This window comes from Solea senegalensis, linkage group LG1 (genome assembly GCF_019176455.1).
Source record: "Solea senegalensis isolate Sse05_10M linkage group LG1, IFAPA_SoseM_1, whole genome shotgun sequence".
NCBI lineage: Eukaryota > Metazoa > Chordata > Actinopteri > Pleuronectiformes > Soleidae > Solea > Solea senegalensis.
In genome coordinates, this window is record NC_058021.1 from 1,720,000 (window position 1) to 1,743,304 (window position 23,305).

General features: G+C 39.1%; 1 protein-coding gene and 1 long non-coding RNA gene across 2 annotated transcripts in view; both read right to left on the reverse strand.

Moving 5' to 3' along the window:
• Nucleotides 1-10,406: 10,406 nt before the first annotated feature.
• Nucleotides 10,407-13,886, reverse strand: LOC122762518. The gene is made up of 2 exons (XR_006358727.1): nucleotides 11,529-13,886; nucleotides 10,407-11,463 (listed from the first exon to the last, which is right to left on the reverse strand). It is a non-coding gene; the product is annotated as an uncharacterized LOC122762518 (long non-coding RNA).
• A 2,384-nt stretch (nucleotides 13,887-16,270) lies between these two features.
• LOC122778676 (junctophilin-1-like) overlaps nucleotides 16,271-23,305 on the reverse strand; it is a 46,682-nt gene continuing 39,647 nt past the window's right edge. The window contains exons 6-7 of the mRNA XM_044040752.1: nucleotides 17,841-17,937; nucleotides 16,271-16,783 (exon numbers count right to left, since the gene is read on the reverse strand). Of these exons, the coding sequence (XP_043896687.1) occupies nucleotides 17,857-17,937 (81 nt within the window). The 3' untranslated portion in view covers nucleotides 16,271-16,783; nucleotides 17,841-17,856. The remainder of the gene's footprint in view (nucleotides 16,784-17,840; nucleotides 17,938-23,305) is intronic.

Sequence of the window (23,305 nt, forward strand, 5' to 3'; positions counted from 1 at the left end):
GACAAAATAAATACAGCACAGTTAAAACATTACGCAACAAGTAAGAACATACAGCAGTGTAGGAAGTGCCCCTCACAGGTGCACACACACAGACACACATACATATACTCACACAAATAGCCACTGGCAAATTAGTGGGTGCATTGTTGTGAGAGTTTTAGGTGTTTTTTTATTTTAGCTTTAAACCCACCAAGCAGGTCACAGTTTTTTATATCATCTGGAATGGTGTTCCATTGTGTGACAGCGTTAACAGAATAGGCTGCCTGTCCAAATGCTGAGTAGCGAAAAGGTACAGTGCAGCTATGTACAGATGCTGTTCTTGTGGACCGTACAGAGCCACGGTAACAAACAAACCTTTGCAGACAGGTGGGAGCCAAGCCTTTTAGGATTTTGTAGACTGTGCATACGTTTGACAAAAATCTAAAATTTTCAAAAGATAGAAGATTGTGCCTGTGTAGTATGTCACAGTGATGGTACCTAAGTGTCTTTTTGTCAAATATTTTCAGTGCCTGTTTATACAGGGATTCTAAGGGCCTGATTGTTGTTTGACTAGCCTGCCCCCAACAAGTGATACAATAGGAGATGTGAGATAAAATAAGAGCATGCAGAAATATTTTTGCAGCCTCTGTGGATAGGGAGGATCTAATCTGCCTGAAGTTAGCCAAGTTGTATTTGATGGTTTTTGTCATCTTTTTGATATGTTTCTTGAAATTCAAATTTGGATCAAGTAGCACACCAAGATATTTGAACTCACTGACAGTCTCAATCTGTTCACCTCTGATGTAGATATTTACGTCTGGGATGTTCAGCTTGGTGTTGGAGAACAACATGCCTTTTGTTTTACTTACATTCAGGGTGAGACAGGATTGGTCGAGCCACTCTGCAACTCCAACGAGGGCGTTGGTTAGTTTAGTAGCAGCTTGCTGAGCTGATTTTGCATGTGTGTATAGGACGGTGTCATCAGCATAGAGTTGTACCTCTACGTCATGACAATACAGTGGGAGGTCATTAATGTATAAACTGAATAGTAGTGGGCCTAACACAGATCCTTGAGGTACACCCAATGTGCACCTTAAGTAGCTGGAGTCTGCATCTTTAATTTTCACACACTGCCTTCTATCGGATAGGTAGGACGATATCCATGCAAGTGTGTTGGACGAAAGGTTGACGTTGGAGAGCTTAGACAAAAGGACCTTATGATTAACTGTGTCGAAGGCTTTACTTAAGTCTAAGAACACAGCTCCAACAACTCCACCTTTGTCCAGACCTAGTCTGATTTGCTCTGTTAGGTGGAGGATGGCTGTTTCTGTGGAATGGTGTTTTGTGAATCCAAATTGTGCTGAGTCAAGACCAGGGTTACAGCTATTTATGTGGTCTGTAAGTTGGTCTATGACGATTTTCTCTACAATTTTGGAAATTACTGGTAAGATGCTAATGGGTCTGTAGTTACTGACTATATTGCGATCACCAGATTTAAAGATAGGAGTTACAATGGCCTGTTTCCAGTGTGGAGGAAAGAAACTTTGAATAATGGAGAGGTTTGCCAAGTGAGTAATTGGAGGAATTAGTGTGGTTGAATGTTTTTTGATAAACACTGTGTCCTGATGAGAGACATCTTTGCTTTTTGAATTTTTTAAAGAACAAATCACTTTCTTCACTTCCTCTTCAGTCACTGTGACTAGGTCAAAACCCTGTCCCGCAACATTTAGGTCAGTGAGTTGTTCACCAGTCTTAAAATTATTTCCTAGTCTCTGAACAGAGTCAATAAAAAAAGAATTAAAAATGGAGGCAATTTTGGCATTGTCATCTATTGTCTGGCCCTGAACTGTGAGCTGGATATCTTCAGTGTGATGTTGAGCTCTCCCTAAGAGACTGTTGATGCTTTTCCAAATTTCGCTGCTGTTCCCTTTAGCATCATTCAAAAGTTTGAGAAAGAAGTGTGACTTGGCTAATCTAAGTTCGTTTATGACTTTGTTCCTTAGGTTTTTGTAGACCAAAATGTCTGTGTCTCTTTTGGTTTTAATGGCCTTTTTTAAGGCAGCGTCTTTACTCTTCATCAGTTGCCATAGAATTTCACTAAACCAAGGCAGGTTGACCTTGTTCTTATTTTTTCTCTTGTTTTTAACGATGTGTTTATCTCTGACAATGTTGATTTTTGATGTAAATAGCTGGCAACTATTCTCCAGATTTTCAGAGGATAAAATGTCTCCCCAGTCCAAGTTATTTATCTCATTATCAAATGTTTCCTGTTTACTTTTTGGTATACAGTTAACATTTGTGTGGCGTGAAGCTGAAGCATTAATCTTAAATCTTTTACTGGTTAATTTCCTTGCCACCAGAGTTAGATTGTGGTCTGACAAGCCAGTGATCAGGTTATAAGTTTTAGTTATCCTTTCAGGTTTATTGGAGAAGAAAAGATCAAGTTGTGTACTTGAACATTTTGTGATTCTAGTTGGGCCCTTTATCAGTTGTTCTAGATGGTATTTGTCTGTAATAACTTTTAACTTTCTCCTCTTAGACTTATCTTCCCAATTAAGATTAAAATCCCCCATAATAATAATTTCTTTGTTATGGTCACATTCTTTAAGAATATCAGCAAATTCGTCATAAAATGTGTCATTGGCAGTCGGGGGTCTATAAAAGCCTATAATAATGAATGACATTTGCTGAGACAAAACAACTTTTAGTGCGACATACTCAAGAGAGATTTCCGGCTTGAAATATATGCGTTCGCATTTGATAGAGTCTTTCACATACACAAGTACCCCGCCCCCTCTTCCTACGGCCCTGTCTCGTCTGAAGCATTGGAACCCGCTCATTGTAAATACATTGGTGGGGGTAGAATGTTGAAGCCATGTTTCAGATATGCATAAAAAGTCCAAGTTTGAGTTCGCAAGTAAATGAGTCAACTGTTCAGTTTTTGAGACGACACTCCTGATGTTTAAATGGCCGCCCAAAAGTCCTCTCGGTTTACGCTTCGGATCCCAAACGACCTTTGCGTGGTTAACTGTTTGAAATGTTTTAATAGAGCTTTGTTTTTTGACAGCAAGATTGATAGACCTTACAGCGTTAGAAGTAGAGTTTGGTTTTTTTTCCCCCGCTAGCGCCGCCGCCGTTGTGCTGGCTCGCTTGTTTAAATCTAAAGCCAAGGCATCGACTGCAAGTAGGTGGAGGCCAGGTACGGGTATTCCACAGAAACTCACCTCCCTAGACGATGTTATTGACGGGAGCTTGGCACCGATGATTTGTGATGTACTCCGAGTGACTACTGGTCCTGGATTGAGTTGTACATCTCCGGATAATAGCAGCAAGAGGAGTAGTAAGCCTATGCTAATGACCTCAACAGAACAGCAGCCCAACACTGGGCACCCGTCAGCAGAGCCTGATAACCCCACCATGGAGCAGGGTGACAGCCCCGTCGAGGGTGTGGGCCACAGCCAGGACGAGGAGCAGCACAGCAGCCTCGCCATGGAGCAGGGCCACACCCCCGACGAGGAGCAACGTGACCACACAGAGGAGACTGTATTTGTCCTGAACCTTGTCCCTTGTCCGTCTCTCTCTTCTTCTTCTTCTTCTTGTTCTACCTCTACCACTGTTGCAGCAATGAAGAAGAGGAAGAGAGGAAATGACTCCCAGTTAAAAAAGGAGGGGCTTAATTAGAAAAAGGGTAAGTTTTGTTTTGCATGCTTTAATAAATTTGCTCCCAGACTAATTTGACTTTGGGCAATTATTGGTTGGAAAAGCCAGGCTTCATTCGGGTCATTGAATCAGGATCCAGTACACAATATTCAATTCTTTATTTAATTACCTGAGTGTTGGTTGGCACTCTGAAGCGGCCACAGTTTACATTAACATTAGCCAGAGACATGATTAATGTTGATTTCTGACTTTTCTTTGCTAACTTGCAGTGATCAGTAATGAAGCCACATGCAGTCGCATTACCAAAATGCGTCTTGTCCAAACAGTTAATCTCACCTCTCAAACCACCAAAACATTTAATGCGTCAAAATCCATTGGACCAAAACACTGGCAACAATTCTCAGCCAGAAAACACACACTGTCACACGTAACACATTGTAACAACTAGCAGAAATTGCGTAAAGGTACGCACCAAGCAAAGGAAAAAAAAATGTTTCATTTCTCTGTGTATCACATAAGCTGTTTCCTCATTGATTCAGTCCATAACATTTTTTGCATGGAAGCACATTAATTGTCCAGCAAAAGCCCAGCATAATGCATGTCCTTCTTTTTTACACTACACTACAATGTACACTACAATGTTTATTGTGTATATAATGTATGATCTCAGTTTTAAAATTCTAAATCAGTGTGACATGTAGGATCAACTAACTATTTGTTACACGTTAAGAATATTATTTAATTTGCTTCAATTTCCTTTTTCTATATCTTTGTGTAAAGTCATTTACAGTACTTTTGAAACCAAAAACAAGTTGATGAAATTCCAGGGCTGCAACTATAATAATTACACAACAAAGCAACATGTGTAGTATAATGATTTATACTCTACAGGAATGTGATGGTTCTAGTCCTTCCTCTCTCCTGGATTTGGCCACAAGATTGAACCAGCTGTTTGGAATGATTATTTCATTTTATCTTCGATTCATTTATACTAAGATTTTCTACATATATATTTCAACATGGTTACTACAGAAATTCAAGAACTGTAACTGTTTTGAATATGTTCTAACAGTTATGAAAACAGTGTTTGAGTGTGCTGTAAACATTAAGTTTATGAAGAGTTTTGACAATGTGATTTCAGTCCTATGGCGAAAACAAAGGGACAAATTCACTTTGACAAAAAAGAATACAGATCACCTAACATATATCCACTTCTTGACTAAAAACTCAGTACTCATATTTGATTAAGCTACAAAGCATTGCATTCATGGCTTAATAAACTTTTCTTCTCTTTTCCTCTTATTAGGTTGTCGAAAATGTAGTAGACAGAAAATATTCCAGTTTCGCTCAATTTCTGGGAGAAGGATACATGAGGTAAGATTTTATTCCATGTTCATTTTCTATATTCTTCATTTGGTTTCTTGTTTGTCTCATTGTAAAATGATTGTTCCTTATCTGTGTGTGTGTGTGTCTGTGTGTGTGTAGGGGAAAGAAGAAGTGAAAGTGTGCTGGTTGCCTTGCTCTATGTGGTAAGAATTCATACACAATTGTTCTATCTCCACTACTGTTTAATGAAGAGTAATGAAGAAAGTGTTGCAGCATGTTTGTAGGACCATAACAAAAGTAGCACATGTGTCATGTATTTGCTACACCTCCTGTTTGAAGTTGGTGACCCATGGTAGCTGAGAGCTATCCTCACAATTGTGGGGAAAAAAGGTGTAGTGCCTGGGGTCGATAGGTTGTAGGAATTTATTCCAGCAGCATTTTGCAGTGAGGATGAGAGCAGTGTCAGCAGCAATATTAGAATACATGAAGGATAACAGGGCAGGAAGAAGTGGTAAGAAAGATGAGGAAGAGGAGAAGACTTAGGAATAGCGGTGGGAATTATAGGGAACTAAATTTCCATTTCCAGAAGGAGAGTTACCTTAAACTACATGACTCTGTGAACATATCCTGATGGCCGGCAGGTTTTCTTCAAAAAACCATTAGTTTCTCTGTGTATCACAAAAGCTGTTTCCTGATTGATTCAGTCCATAAAATTTTTTGCATGGAAGCCCATTTATTACATCTCTTGATTATATTTCTCAACTCAGCATAATGCATGTCCTTTTTTATAAGTTCCACTACAATGTTTATTGTGTATATAATGTAAGATCTCAGTTTTAAAATTCAAAATCGGTTAAAAAAAATCAAAAAGCGTTAGACATAGGATCAACTAACTATTTGTTTCTTTCACTCATGATGTAAATGTTCCCACTGTTCGCCAGAATATAATTTATACAATGAAGAAATAATACAATTCAAATAATACTTGTGATAAGCCTATATGTTAATATTTCTGAGTGAAGAAGATTGTGGTGCGGCAGAAAAAAAATTACTTTCTTAAATAGACTGTGAATAGCAAATCTTGATTCAAGGAAATGTAAGTATGTTAGATGATTAACTAATGGAACACAGAATAAAACTTTATTGTTACGTTATTGATACTTTTTACCAATTTAACTTGGGCTGTTTTATTTACAGATAAATCTTCTCAATCTGCATATACATGCATTAGAATCGTAGTATCAGAGATCCATTTATGAAGGCTTTTTTTCTTTACTATTGTTACGTCGGCTGTATCGGGGACGTAACAACCATGAACATGATTTCCGTCAGGTTCAACCACCTCAGAGTTTCAGTCATGAATCCGACAACTTGAAAGAGAAAAAATACATGGGGTGCATGTGGTGTGACATGGCTGCTGCACCATGCCCGATTATACAGTATCTAATTGAAACTGTTACATGGCTTTTGGAGCCACGACCCTACTGAAGTTTTCCACAGCTCATGTATTTTTTTTCTCTACGTGCAGCTATGCAGCCCTCCGACATAAAACAGTGTAGAAAACAAGTACAATCTGTTTAAAATGATGAAGATAAATACCTCATTGTACCAGAAGGCAAGTGAAGTAGCCAAGCTTCTAAAACCTTCAGAACAAACTTCATTATGACTTAGCTAAACTCAACATGCACACATTATAGCTGGCAGCAACCACAGGCCTCTGACTGTAGCAGGTAAAAAAAAAACATTGCATCCTGCATATGTACACGTCCCACATCCATTTCCCATGTATTTTAGCTGTTAGGCTCAGAGTTTCCTGCTTTCTGAAACAGCCTAAAACCTTTTCTAGTGTTTGGTCAGGACCTTTGGACCTTTGACCCTGACCCCAAAAAGTTGACTTCAATTTCCTCTTCAGTTACATTGAGCCACTTCAACAAACTGAATGTCTGTAAATGAAAACACTCGTAATCATTAATTAACTCAATTTATTTGAGTGTTTTGTTTTGCTTTGTTTAAAAATGATCTTAAAGTTTGCACTGTCTGATACTTTGCAGTGGCAAAACCTGGGATGACACATGGGAGCCTGCAAACAAATTTGCACAACAACACCACACTGCCACCCCTGAGTCTCCTCCTCCTTCTGGTTCAGTTAGCTGAACCTAACTGGTTTGGCTCTACAGCAGGGGAAAAGAGACAATCGACAGAAATGACTGACACTGAGCTAAAATAAAATACTGTGCTGCAACACGTGTCTTTTGTTTTTATTGAAGGCATTTTTTAAGGAATGTGTTAATGGATCTTGTGTTCTATGCGATTCACACATCAACCATGTTAAATTACATCTGGTAAACATCAATCATTTATTAAGCTCAACACGTAAGAAAGTGTTTTTTTTTCCGAAAATATTAATTCTTATACTAGCACACTAGGGCTATTGAGTGTTTAGGCTTGCTGAACTTCAGTTAAGTGTTGGCACAGTGCATGTACCCAGTATATTTTTGTGTTTCTTCCAGACAGTTGACAGACATTAAGCACGTTTTGTATTTGTCATTAACTGAGGTTGTCTGAGGTTTGTATGCATGCATGTAGCCTATTTATTTCACACTGAGAGTAAAAATCCACAAACAGTAGATTCATACATTACTTAACTAGCGAGATTATTTGAATTGCTCCTCAAATATAGCAAGTGATGATAAACTATCAGCCAATAATAGGCTTTCATATACAAATAAGATTAGAGTGTTCAAATAATACATATAAAAGAATAATAAATATACATATATAGGTATATAGCTATATAAGCATAACATAGGAATAAAGAAATATATAGTTTAAAATAAATGAGCAATGATAATAAGTGTCAAATATCTAAAAATATAGCAATGTGTTCATTATTTTTGTTTGTCATAAGGGTTCATGTACACATTGAATTCAACCATGAAAATACTGTAAGCTATACTTGACATCAATCCGGTTTTTAATTCTGACGTAACACCCTTTCAAAATACAATTTCCGGATCCAAACGCTGTCATACTCTCACTACACTACGCCTGGCTGTATTTTCTTACTGCCAATTCCCATTTTAAGTTTTTCTTTTAATGATATCCTCAACTTCAAAACACGAAAGTGTCCTTGATAACTCCACGATGGTGTTTTTTGAAAGTTTTGGATAGACGACTATTACATTACTCATGATCCTTAGCCACAGATTGAATTTATTAATGAGTAATTACTGGTTTGACTGTACAAGATATATATCATTAGATGCTTTTTGCAATTAAAACTCTAGTTGCAAACCGGAAGTCCAACTTAGCTAGGCTACCTAAAAGGATATTTCAAGAATACTTGCTAAACCATCTTAAATAAAACAAATGACGTAGTTATTCTAAACATAGCTCAACCAAATACAGTGTCATTCGTAATTTGGCTGTACTACACATCTTTGATACATTTGGTAAATGCAACCCTATTTTTATGTAAACTGGATAAACTACAATTGTGGTGACGGTATGCAACAAGCTGTATGGCCCGCCCCTAGGGAATTGTAGTTTTCTTTCAAAAATAGTGTTTTCCATAGAATTGAGAGATGCAAATAATGAATTGAGAGTACACAAATTAGTTTAAGGGGATAGTTAAAATGTGTGTGTAATCAGATTTTAAATAATTAATTGTTAATTTGGTTAAAATTAATTTCAACCATATTTGACCAAAATTGTATAGATGGACTATATTCACATGATAGCTAAGGTCAAGCGCCATGGAACAGTTGGTTCCATGTCTGTAGCCACTTTGGTTGCTGAATTATAACCCTTCAAACATACAACAAGGCCAAGGTTCAAAGGTCATTCATTCAATGTAGGAGCCACGTAGAGTCTTCATAATGATACATGTTACTCACCAGGCTGAGATCTTTCCAATTATGTATTTGGTTTAGCTTTGAGACAAAATTTGGATTTTCTTATTTCATGGACACAGGCTGGGCCACACGGTGGTGTAGTGGTTAGCACTCTTGCCTTGCAGCGAGAAGACCCGGGTTCGAGCCCCGGTTGGAACAAGGGCCTTTCTGCATGGAGTTTGCATGTTCTCCCCGTGTGTGCGTGGGTTCTCTCCGGGTTCTCCGGCTTCCTCCCACAGTCCAAAAACATGCAATGTGGGGATTAGGTTAATTGGACACTCTAAATTGACCGTAGGAGTGAGTGTGAGAGTGAATGGTTGTGTGTGGCCCTGCGATGGACTGGCGAACTGTCCAGGGTGTACCCCGCCTATCGCCCGATGTAGCTGAGATTGGCACAGCACCCCCCGCGACCCTCTGGTGGAGGATAAAGCGGTTAGATGATGACTGACTGACTGATGGACACAGGCTATCCCAGACGTAGTTTCAGACAGCACTTTGAGGGCCATATATAAAATAAAGATCTGTGTTTATTTATTTTTTTGTTTATTTTTAATGTAAATAGTGACCAAAATAAGACACCTTCTAAGGATAAAGAAATAATAAAAAGTCTGTTAAATTAGCCAATGCAAGCATATAACCTACATTAGCATTTGCTCCCCCAAAATATTTGGTTATATGCACATCTGGCATGCCTATTATTGTTGGTATTTCAATTATTACTATTATTGTTATTATTATCATTATTATTATTATTATTGTAGGGACTCACGGTTGGAGTACTGGTCGAGCCCCGGTTGGAACAAGGGCCTTTCTGCATGGAGTTTGCATGTTCTCCCAGTGTGTGCGTGTGTGTGTGGGTTCTCTCCGGATTCTCCGGGTTCCTCCCACAGTCCAAAAACATGCAATATGGGGGTTAGGTAAATTGGACACCCTAAATTGACCATAGATAGGTATGAGTGTGAGAGTGAATGGTTGTTTGTCTCTATATGTGTGTGGCCCTGTGATGGACTGGCGAACTGTCCAGGGTGTACCCCGCCTATCGCCCGATGTAGCTGAGATTGGCACAGCACCCCCTGCGACCCTCTGGTGGAGGATAGAGCGGTTAGATGATGGATGTAAGGTCTGTGTAAGGTCTGTAATCAGTCTGATTGTAATCTCTTTACAGTCACAGAGCAAGGTCAGTTATCAGTCGGACTGTAATCTCCTTACAGTCACAGAGCAAGGTCAGTTATCAGTCGGACTGTAATCTCCTTACAGTCACAGTCAGGGCCTGGTTTAGGTCCAGCCTTTGTCCAGCCCAGTGACTAGTAATCTCTCAGTGGCATGTTTTAGCAGGTCTTTTTAATTGCACAAGCATTAGTTTATTATTCCTTCGTTTTGTGTTTTGGGGCTTTGACTTTAGTTATTAGGATTTCTTTACTTTTGTAAATGAAATTTGTTTTAATTAAAGTGAATCAGATCTCTTTTTTTTTCATTTTCTGCCTGGTCTAACAATTACATGTTTATAGTAGTACACACACACACACAAAGGACACACAAACATGTGGCTTGAAATGTAAACCCACATTTTAATTCCTCTCCATAGAAACAACAGTCAAAAACAAACCTGGAAAAAAAAGAAACACCATCTTGTAATGAATGATGGCAGCATGTGAACTGCATCACCAGCAACAGTTACAGGGGAGTTGTGTTGAGAAATCAAGTCAGAAATTTAAAGCACAGTAAAAGAACAGTTTAAAAAAATGAAAAACAATGCAATACACACTGATGTAGATATCGTACACAGAGGAAAAATAATTGTCGTCATCATTTCCGAGAGGAGTCATTACAGCCTGAGTCCTGAGGACTCAGGCTGTAATGAAAGAAAAGTGATGGAACTGATTCATACAGATTAACTCTATCGTTTATTTGTGTGTGTGTGTATTTGCTGGACGCTGAAACAGTGACCTTTCGACTAAAGACACATGTTGCGGTAACTGCTTAGTAGAACCTTCTCTCTTTGAGCTGCGATGAATTAAAGTCTCCTGTCAGGGGCCAGAGACTGTTTACACAGTTAAGAGGAAGTGCAGGAGTCTATTCTGTGTGTGAATGTAATTATAGGAGTATTAATACTCCTGTTATGGTTTAAAGCAGGTTTTCACACCTCAGAAGGTGAAAAATCAGATTCAATAACATCCTGTTGACTCACCTCAGCTCAGCTATACTAGTAATCCAACCAATCCGCCACCAATTACAACAGCAGCGCTGTTCACTCTGCTCATCACTCACTACAGTGACAAGTAACACACCTGAAAATGTATGAAAAAGTTCATGTTCCGTAATCACAGAAAACACAAAAGAATAAAAATCAACACAACACCTAGATGTGGAGGGACAGCAATTATCTAGGGGCACTACTATACTCACACACGAAGAATCAGGGCCCGGGTCTCTATCTTCTCTGGTGTGAGGAGCGCTAAGTTAGCTGGTGTGCTAACAAAAGACAACACCTGGGTGCAGGACACCGAGGTGCAAATAAAACTACTCCAAACCGAGGTGCAAATAAAACTACTCCAAGCCGAGGTGCAAATAAAACTACTCCAAACCGAGGTGCAAATAAAACTACCTGAGGTAAATAAAACTACCTGAAACAAAAATAAAACTACTCCAAGCCGAGGTAAATAAAACTACTCCAAACCGAGGTGCAAATAAAACTACCCAAGCCGAGGTGCAAATAAAACTACTCCAAACCGAGGTGGAGTGAGGAGAAAACACTGAGTCTGGTCTGGTGTGAGCGGAGAAGCAGAAAACATTAGCTAACATGTTTATGTAATTGTAAATGATGTTTGCTAAAACTCTGTATGCTCACACAGCGAGTACTGATTTGTACTCGTAACGTCACCACCATGACAAACTCGACAGCATTCAGCGTGAGGCTAATGTAACGCTGGACCACACACACACACACACACACACACACACACCCAGTAGCTTGTTGCTTGTGCTCAGTCACTCTTTCATGTATGTCTGACATCACAGTACATTTAGCTCTTGCTACGCTAAAATGTTTACTTCTGCAAACCATATTGTTGTATGTTACATTGAATGAGACATTTTAGCAAAGTCTCGTCGATATGTCCACAGTATTCTGGCAGCAGTGTTGTGTCCGCTGTTCAAGACCAAACTTAATGACATGATATTGAGAGGATGTTGACACCGTGAGGGAAAAGCATCATCGTTTCCTTGTCCATAATAGGGCTGCTAATAAATATTCAGATCAGATGCTGTGACTGTTCATCCATCGTCTACCACTTTATCCTCCACATGAAGTTTACCAGGGTCTGTGAATGCATCTTGTTAGCGCAACACACTGTGAACACTGCACTATTTGGATGTGCTGGATCCTATTAGAATCCCTGACCCTAACACATGTGTTTTGTGCCTACACCTGAACAGAAAGAGTGAACTCACTCTCACAGTGACATGCATGTCTGTAAATGTCCGTGGCTTTGTGACCTCACACAAATCTGTTTGAAGAAATGTGTGCGACACAGTGTGTCGACATGAGTCTCTGGAGACTGGGTTGGTCTAAGTCCGTCTAAAAACGTGGTCAGATTGCAGCTCACTCATTGTTTTCTTTTTAGCATTTACGAAAAACGAAATACATTTACAGGCAAAAAAAATAAGGTTCATGTTAAATATAAACACAAAAAATATACTATAACTAATGATCCTAATGAAAAAAGCCAGTTTCACACACTGACCGTTTTAACTGTTCAATCAATTCAAAGCTGTCAACAGTCAAATTTCACTCTCATATTCAAAGTATCAACTCAAAACCAGCCAGTGTCTGCATGTTTCACGCTATAACATCACAATCACGTCGTCATCATCATCATCACCATCACCATCATCATTGTCATCATCATAAAACAACATTACAAATAAGCCAAATCCAGAAACAGAGTTTAAGACCAAACTTTATCTTTTCTTGCTGTAAACGTCATTAAGAGTTCAACATAAAAACATGTTCATCGTGACTTCACACTTTTTTACACACCAGCAAATCTGAATACATTCAAAGCATCTGAGATACGTCCCTCCAACAAAAATATTAATAAAAGCAGCAAAGCCAGACAAAGTAAGATTTTTTTTTTACAGTGTATTTCTCAGGTTATACCATTATGTCCTGACAAAGACACTTACAACTCTTTGTAATCCCACTTTAGGGCACTCCTCCTATATGTGTCACCTGGCTACAGAATAAAATCCTAATAATCTGAATAAAATCATATAAATAAATCTCAAAGGTTGAATAATGTACGTTACTGAATCAGCAATGGAAAAACATTGTTTTCATTATATTATTATAACTTGTAAATTGCAATTAATTTTTCAAGCAAAAAAAAAATATAAATGAAGTGAATTTGAAAACAAACAAACACAAGGCCACGGTTACACGAAACAAATTAAAGCAAACAATTGAATAATATAAATGTATCTCTGTTAATATGAATCAAAATAAAGACTCAAATAACATGAAAATGCATGTTTCCACATCAAGAAAAAAGGATAAATAAATACCAAATAGATCCTCTGTGACAACTACTGTATGTTTTCAAACACTTCAGTTGAGTTAAGGATTGTCTGTGTTTTTTAAAACAACAACGTCTGCGCAGTAATTCAACACTGTAATACTGCACGGTAACAAATATGAATTATCAGTCCATCAAAGAAAAGAAAACAATTAAAAAATTAAAAAAAAATTAAAGTCAACACTGAACTTATTTCAGTTGAGTGAAGAGGTCAGTCCTCGGGTTTCATCATCATCACACACACACACACACACACATAACATAGAGTGTTTGCAGGTGTGGCTGTGTGAGGTTCTGACACAGAGCTGTGAGCGCCCCCCTGTGGCAAGAACCAGCTGACATGGACCAAAACACATCCAAATCTGCGCCTAATGAAGTTTATGATGTCTTAATATGTGTCCCACTCAGAGCTGAAACAATTAATCGATGAATCGATTATTAATCGATTGCTAAATTAATCGACAACTATTTTGATAATCGATTCATCGGTTTGAAGATTTTTTCATGATTAAAACAAGATTTCTGATTGTTTAAGCTTCTTAAATGTGAGTATTTTCTTCATTTCTTTGCTCTGGAGAACAAAGAAATCATTAAAAGTGAATCATTTTGGTTTGTGGACAAAACAAGACATTTGAGAACATCATCTATTCCAGGTTTGACGAACACTGATCAACATTTTTTAAGATTTTCTGAGATTTTCCGGACCAAACGATTCATCGAGAAAATAATCAACAGATTAATTGATTATGAAAATCATTGTTAGTTGCAGCTCTAGTGCCACTTCTGGCTTTTTTTAAATGTATGCTGCTTTATGATCTTATGCTGCCTCCATCTCTGTCCAGCTGTTGGTCATTTGTGAGATTGGCATAAAAATTCAGAGTGACACAAACGAACAAACCAACTTCCATGGATTCCAGACACGGCTGCCTCTACAGTGAACCTTGTTAATTAGATTGATTAACATAACTACAATACTTTTCCTCTCCCCCTGCCCCTGCCTCTGCCTCTGCCCCTGCCCCTGCCTCCCCCCTGCCTGCCTCTCCCCTACCCCTGCCTCTCCCCCCTGCCCCTGCCTCTGCCTCTGCCCCTGCCCCTGCCATGATCATGTACATGACGCTACAGCCGCTTGTTACTGACTTCCTTCACTTCCACGCTGTATTTCCGTACAGGTCAGATGTTGGTTGGTGGTCGTCAGGGAAACACCATCAGTTTCTAAATTTGAATGTATCAAACTGGGCTCTCTCACACACACACACACACACACACACACAGCAGCACATACAGCTGTCACACACACCACTCTGCCATAAACAGGATACATGAGCCAGGGTTAAATTAAGCTCAGTGGGAATGAGTAGGACTATGGGAACACCAATGAAAAGAGAGAAACGTGGAATCATGGCTGAGTGCAGGCAAGCAGAAAACAGTGATCATGTTGAAATCCACCTTTGATTCGTTCTGAAGAAGAAATGAAGATTTCTGTGTCACAATTCTGACGTCAAACAACAAAAGCACCACGGAAGCTTTAAACCCTGCAAAGCCTTTCGAGTGGTTTTAGAACCAAACGTGTGATTGTCTCACATTCACCGACGTGATGCAGGAAAGAGACCCAGATACAGACAGGTAAACCACACTCTGTCTGTCTCTCAGGACCCAGCAGAGGGAGAATGAGCCGGACGCTTCACATTCCTGCCCGAGCCCTCTTCACCTCACCAACACGTCACTCTGTAAAAACGGTCGGGCAGCTGTCGGTCTCCGTCAGCGCAGAGCGTCAGCATGTGCAAACATGTCCAGTCACAACACACGCACATTCAAACAGGTTTGAGTAGATTTTCTTATGAATTTCATATCCATATATAATGTTTCTTTGAGGAACAACACATGTAATCACTGTCCATGTTTTACTGTTTTCTTTCCTTAAAAAAGAACTGCCTTCTTCAACTTTCATTCACAATCATTATCAACATCAATCAGTATGAACATGTGACGCAGCCTGAGGCTGAAGTCAGCCGTGCTGCTCTTCAACAACACACGCAGCACTGATCCATTCTGAAATACAGGGTTAGTGTGAGTGACCTGGTCAACAGCTGTTCAAGTGCACACTCACACAGTTTGTCATTGTGTTCACACTAACACTGGGTCACAGTAGTTTTTTGAAATCTTCCCAATATTGAATCTATATTTGTGTGTTTTTCTTTTTAAATGTGTGAATGTAACAAAATGAAGTTTTAATCAATTTACCAAACATTTCTCTGAAACGTTCCATTTATCAATTCAAATTGCTCATGTCACAACTTGTATAGTGATTTATAGAGACCAGTTTTTTATGACCGAGTACAAGTACTTAATCCTACCATTACTGTGAACAACATACACCATTAGATACTGTTGCTGATGTTCAAACATTTACAGGAGCGTTCCTTTGTTTTATTTGCAATAAAACATTTGGATTTGACATCATGTCAACTTTTATTTCCTGCATGAGCTCAGTTTCTCCTTCTGTGGACAGTCAAGCAGAGCACAGGTTACAGCCGGCTCTGCCTTTGTCCACATTGCTAAAGTAAACGGCTTACATTACATATTAAAGATACATATGTTGGTATCAGGTGTAGTAGTTTTATGAACACTGCGAGTGCACAAGGGCAGCGTCGGACTTGACACTGGTGTCGGTGCATCCCTCGTCACTATGGTTTGCCCTCTTTGAAAAGATGGACCCCATATAGATAGAAAGTTTGGGAAACACTGGTGGAGAATATTGTTTTTTAATAGAATAATAACGTGATTGGAGGTAATGACACTCTCAGCTCCTGTGAACGGTCATTAGAAAACACACAGCTCGACCAGGCACAATCTTTTTTATTGCAGCATTTCAAAACTTCTAGATTTAGATGGATTTGGATGGAAATGGAGCTTGAGACAGACAAACGCACACATTACTAGAGTTTTAAAGACAGTGTGGCTGCCGGGCCTCACACTCACACACACACACACACACGCACATTCACACACTCTCACATTCACTCTGTTCTCCAGGCCTTTCTCTTATTTTCTAACCCTGTTGGGGGAATCCAAAGCTGGGGCACGGGGGCCGTTCTCCAACTGGCAGCTGCTTCCTTCAGCTTCACAAATCATCACCAGTCCACTCAGGTTGGACTTGGGGCGCCAAAGAAAGTCATTCAGTCCATCCAGAGAGGGGGGGCTGGGTGAGGTCTCATGTTTCTCTCCATCCTCCTTTTTTTTGTTGTTTTTTGGCTCCTCCCTCACTAGTCTATGTTCAGTCCTCTCTTTTTTAAAAAAGGCCTCTTTGGCTGGTGGAGGGTTAGCAGCTCGGCTGACTAGTGTGGACGATTTCTGTGAAGAATCAGAACAGTCAGCTGTGAACAGGGACAGAACAGCGTTATCGTTCAGGTGTGTTAAAACAAGAGAAACAACTGTTGAGATTATTGAACTCTTACTCATTTTACTTGCACAGGTAAAGATGGTCACATGCTCTGTTTACATCAGAGGTGTCAATGCTCTCAACTGATTTCATGTAGCCCACCACTTAACAGATACAATCAGTTATTTCTGTATGTTTTTTTTTAAAAATGAAAATATTCAATTAAAATCAGTTCATTATTTTTATTGTGAACTATCACTGTTTGTCAATTTTTCATCTTATCTTTTTTGCTTAAAACCATCAATTTGAGTTTAAATATTGTTTGCCCTGTACCTCCCAGCATGCACTGTGTTATGCAGGGGCAAAGTCAATTAAACAGTGCAGTGTAGAAATTCTAGGAGTGTTATAACCCTAATAATAACAATAGTACATTCCAATATTAATTCTTTGTCACTGGACATTTCAGCTGTTTTCAGACATGAATTCTAGAAAAACCAGAGATTATTGGGTTTGAACACTACAGTGCACATGCACACAGAGCTCACACATACTGTACCTGCCGACCACTACACATTTGAACATTTAACTACGCGACTACGAACAGTAGCTTTCACTTCATCTGTTTACATGCATCAGTGTAGCGGCCCACAGGCTACGGTCTGTGGGCCGACTTTTAGCAACTTTAGCCGCTAGCAAAAGACGACTTCGACCAATCATTGGGCACACACACGCTGCACAACCAGAAGTCCTTGATTTAAGTCCAGTTATCTTAAACTGTGTGCAGGACACAATTTAATCTGAATGATTTCAGATACCCACTCCTCTGCCATGTTGTGGGTGTGTCTGTCATGTTGTAGGTGTGTCTGTCATGTTGTGGGTGTGTCTGTCATGCTCAAACACATGAAGAAACCTGATAATCTGCATTAGAATAATAAATACATAACATGGTTGTGAGTGAGTGAATATGAAGCAGTGCAGACATGTTTTAAGTGAGGACCATCACAAGAAGCAGTTCATGTCAGTTCTTACCTGAGGTGATGTTTGGTCAGGTGAGGAAATGGACAAAAATGATTGCGAGACCTACGTTCAGCAGCATCACAAGGGCCACCAGGATGGAGTTAGGACCCTGTGGAGACAAAGGCTTATATTATATTATTGTCGAAGAGGGGTGTGGTTAGAGTGGTGATCACACAGCTGGACAGAACCAGGTAATCAGTCTTGTAACCTGGTTCTGTTCTTCTTTGTAGTATGCTGGGTCCAGAGAGAGGAGCGGGGACGGGCTGCAGGAACGTGGTTAATTTGACAGCGCGATGGTGGTGCTTTTTGTTACATACATTACGTCATTTTGGGTTAGACTTGATAAATTTAATCCACGTTTTGACAGTAACCGGACTCCATGAGATACGCAAACTCTTCCTTCCTGAACAACCCGTGAGTGAAGAAGCTCACAATTATATTATATCATATTATACGTTATTTATTATATAATATTATGTTTATTATATTATATTAATTATATTATATTATATTATATTATATTATATTATTATGTTATGTTATGTTATGTTATGTTATGTTATATTATATTAAATTATAAGTCCTGTTACATCGGGATATACTACACAAGCACAATGCGGTGTGTAATGAAGTAAAAGTAATCGTTCTGTACATGGTTGTATAGTCATGTCCACCAGGGCTAATATTTATATGAGTTTACATATAAAATGTACTTTTGTCTTTTCACAGACCTAAAGAATCTTGGTATGCACACTGTGTAGGAATTCGGACAATCGTAGTTCTACAAACAGGGACCTTTTATGGCGTTTCCATTTCATTCCATTTGTAGTCGGATCTCAGAATTTCCAAAGTCATGTCTTGCATAGGAATGCTCCCTGAACTCGGATTTCTAACCCAGAAACTTGGACCAACCTCACCAACTGCACTGTTTGTGTGTACAACATAGCACATAGAGCACTGTTATTATGAAGTGCTATTTCTAACAATGCCCGAGATACGTTTGCGTCTGCAGTTTTCCAATTTCTTACTAGAATGTGGTGAACTGGGGGGTGACGTCACTCCCACGGACGACTTCTGGGTTCCAAAGTAAATGGATTATGGGTAAATAACCCCGGTTCTTTGAGTAATATGAGTGAGATATAACATTTGTTTTTTAGATAACTAGCAAACCTTCTGGGGGAAACCTGGTCTCATGAGGAGAGATGGGGTCCATCCCACTTGGAGCAGCTCTCTTATCTAGCAGCTTAAGACATTTTATTAGAAACCCATGACAATCCAGAGTTGAGACCAGGACACAGAGTTGCAGTCTTCATGCTCCTGTGCTTCTTTTCGAGCAGTCACCTATTAAAAACCCCATAGAGACTGTGTCTGCCTCTCGACCTACTAAAGTAAATAAATCAATATCAAACAGAAAGAATTAGACATTCTAATTTAATAAAGATTAATACCGACAATAAAATAGAGTCAAATAATACCACTTTTAAATGTGGACTATTATATATAAGGTCACTCTCCTCAAAATCTGTTTTAATAAATGATCTAGTTTTTAATACTAGATTATTAATCAATCCCAAACCCAAACCAGGATATTCATCGTTTGAAAGCCTTATTCTTAATCTATCTCATCCTAGTTGTAAATCTCAGAAACCAATTATGATAGTCACAGTTTATCTTCCACCTGCACCTTATTCAGAGTTCCTATCAGAGTTCTCTGAGTTCTTATCTGAGTTAGTGCTTAAAACAGATAAAATCATAATTGTAGGGGATTTCAACATCCATGTAGATGTTGACCGTGATAGTCTTAGCTGCGCATTTAACTCGCTGTTGGAATCAATAGGTTTTATTCAACACGTTAATAAACCAACTCATTGCCTTAATCACACCCTCGACCTTGTTTTACTTATGGTATTGATATTGATAACTTAAACATAGTTCCTCAAAATCCTCTCCTTACTGATCATTATTTACTCACATTTAATTGTACAATAATGAACTACAATAACATAAATATGAAATACAGCTACAGCCGGTGCCTGTCTGATAATAATATTAATACATTCAAAGAGACAGTGCAACCTTTATTTAACTCGGTGCCATATGTCAGTACATCTGAAGGTACCTTTTGTGATTTTACTCCCGCCCTCATAGATAACCTTGTTGATAGTACAGCAGCCTCACTGCGTACTACATTAGATTGCGTTGCCCCTCTGAAAAAGAAAGTGGTGAATCAGATGAGACGAGCACCATGGTTTAACTCCAATACGCTCTTAAACAGGCGTTACGTAGATTAGAAAGAAAATGGCGTTCCAATAACCTAGAGGAATTTTATATAACCTGGAAAGATGGTTTTGTAGCTTACAAAAAAGCCCTACACAAAGCTAGAGCTGCCTATTATTCTTCTTTAATTGAAGAAAATAAGAATAATCATAGATTTCTTTTCAGCACTGTAGCCAGGCTGACACAGAGCCACAGCTCCACTGAACCATCTATTCCTTTAACACTGAGCAGTGATGACTTTATGAACTTTTTTGTGAATAAAATAACATCAATTAGAGAAAAAATTGATCATCTCCTCCCTCATATTGGGACTGACTCATCTTCTAGCACAAGAGCTTTAGAAGCACCAGATGCACAGTTAGACAGTTTCTCCCCTATAGATCTCCCTGAGTTAACATCAATAGTTTCATCATCTAAGCCATCAAACCTGTCAGTTAGATGCTATCCCCACCAAACTGTTTAAAGATGTGTTTCCTTTAATTAACAACTCTATATTAAAGAGGCCATAACATGGTCCTATCTCACTTGTATGTGAGATATGGAGGTGTACTTACAAACATGAAGTTGTTTTTATGGTCAAAAAACAACGTCCTTGTCGCTACAAACGAGCAGACGTAAATGTCTCATCAATGATGCTCTCGTCAGGCGTGCTGTTTCAGACCAAAACCACACCCACAGAACATGGACTGTCTTGTGATTGGCCAGTTACCTGGAAATGACGTCATTGGCATGTCAGCTCTCAGATCCGTAGCTCCCCCTCTGGAAAGGCAGATGCACTGCTAGCAATTATGAAAACATTGAGTAGCGCCGTAATCCCTTACGCATTTGATCCGGAGTCTGACCCAGAGTCAGAAGACACTGTGACAAGTGAAAGACTGCTGCAGGACGCCTGTAGCTTGGATAAAGTTGTGGTTACCGAGATGATAAACACACATGCAAATGAAACACGAGCTTAGCGTGTAGCTTAACTTGTAGCCAGCTATCGCTAATGCTAAACGACAAAACAAGCACACAAAGACAGTTATATATGTATTGTTGGCACTGCTCCTTCCTTTAGATGAAGTTTGGTGTTGTGTCCTGCTTTATATTGCTACTTTCAATCGTAGAAGAAGAACTACTCTTGTTGTTGCTGCTGAGCTTATCAGCTTATCAGCTCAGCAGCTACAACGATTCGTAGCTGCTCGATACAACGTTCCTCTTCTTCTACGGTTGAAATTACGTCACCGGATGTCCCCGGACACTAGTACCCAAAGTGGTGAAATTCGCCAGTTACATAACTAGTCAACGGAAGTGCCATTCCCCTTCGTAGAGCTCAAGAAAACAATCAAACCCTGCGCTCTCAGCAGTGGCTGAACTGATTGTTATGGACTTTTAGGACTTCATAAACGAGGTAATGACGCAGATACACACAAAAATGCAATTATTTGTTTAATTGGCACTTCCGGGCTATGGGATCTTTAACTCAAATGAATCCATCCTTATTAACTGGATATGTGCCCCAAACGTTTAAAATAGCAGTTATTAAACCCCTTCTCAAAAAAGCGACCCTTGACCCAGATATTTTAGCTAATTACCGACCTAAAACTAATTTTGTTTCTAAAATCTTAGTAAAGGCAGTTGCTAATCAATTATGTGAATATTTGCGCATAAATGGCCTGTTTGAAGATTTTCAGTCAGGTTTTAGATTAAACCATAGCACAGAAACAGCACTAGTTAAAGTTAGTGATGATCTTCTCTTGGCATCAGATAATGGTCAAGTTTCTTTACTTGTCCTGTTAGATCTTAGTGCTGCATTTGACACCATTGATCATGATATTCTACTGCAGAGATTGGAGCAGACTCTTGGTATCACAGGTGCTGCCCTCTGCTGGTTTAAATCATACTTATCTGATAGATTCCAGTTTGTTCACGTTAATGATAAAGCCTCACTACAAACAAAAGTTAATTGTGGAGTTCCACAAGGCTCAGTGCTTGGGCCTATACTTTTTACCCTATATATACTTCCTCTAGGGAACATTAATAGAAAGCACAACATACACTTTCATTGTTATGCAGATGACACACAACTATATTTATCAATGGATGGCCGGATGAAATAAATCAGGTTGTTCAACTCCAGGAATGTCTCAGAGACATTAAGTCCTGGATGACCTGTAACTTTCTACTTTTAAACTCAGAAAAAACTGAGGTCATTATACTCAGCCCTAAACACCTCAGAGAAAAACTTTCTGATCACATTGTCACTTTAGATGACATCACCCTGGCTTCCAGTTCCACTGTGAGGAACCTTGGAGTTATTTTTGACGAGGAAATGTCATTTGATTCACACATAAAACTAATTTCCAGAACAGCCTTTTTCCACCTGTGGACCATTATGAAAATTAGAAACATTCTGTCTTTTACGTTGAAAAACTAGCTCATGCTTTTGTTACATCTAGATTAGATTACTGTAACTCCTTATTATCAGGATGTTCCAACAAGTCTGTTAGAACCCTTCAGTTAATTCAAAATGCTGCAGCACGAGTTCTGACAGGAACTAGAAAGATAGACCATATAACTCCAGTGTTAGCTTCTCTACACTGGCTCCCCATACAATTTAGAATTAAATTTAAAATCCTCCTCCTCACATACAAAGCACTTAATGGTCAGGCCCCTTCATACCTGAAAGACCTAGTCTTACCTTGTCACCCTAATAGACCACTTAGGTCACAAAATACAGGTTTACTTGTGGTTCCCAGAGTCTGTAAGAGCAGAATGGGAGGCAGAGCCTTTAGTTACCAGGCTCCTCTCCTGTGGAACCAGCTTCCAATGACAGTTCGGGAGGTGGAGCCTCTCTCTGTATTTAAAGTTAGACTTAAAACTTTCCTTTTTGATAAAGCTTATAGTTAGAAAGATGGTAAACCTGGACCATTTCTTAGTTATGCTGCTATAGACCTAGACTGCTGGGGGATTTTCCTGTGGTGCACGCACATTCACTCTCTCACACTCAGGGTATGAATATGACTTTTTATATGTCATTAACCTTGTCTCTTTCTCTCCCTAGTTTGTGTCTTTCCTTCCTTCCCTCTCTCTCTCTGTATTCTCATCTTGCAGGTTGCAGGATCCAGATCCAGTTTTCGAGGCTATCCATATCATACATATCATCACCATTATTATTGTGCTATAATTAAAAGTCGATATTAGTATAATTTATCAACACT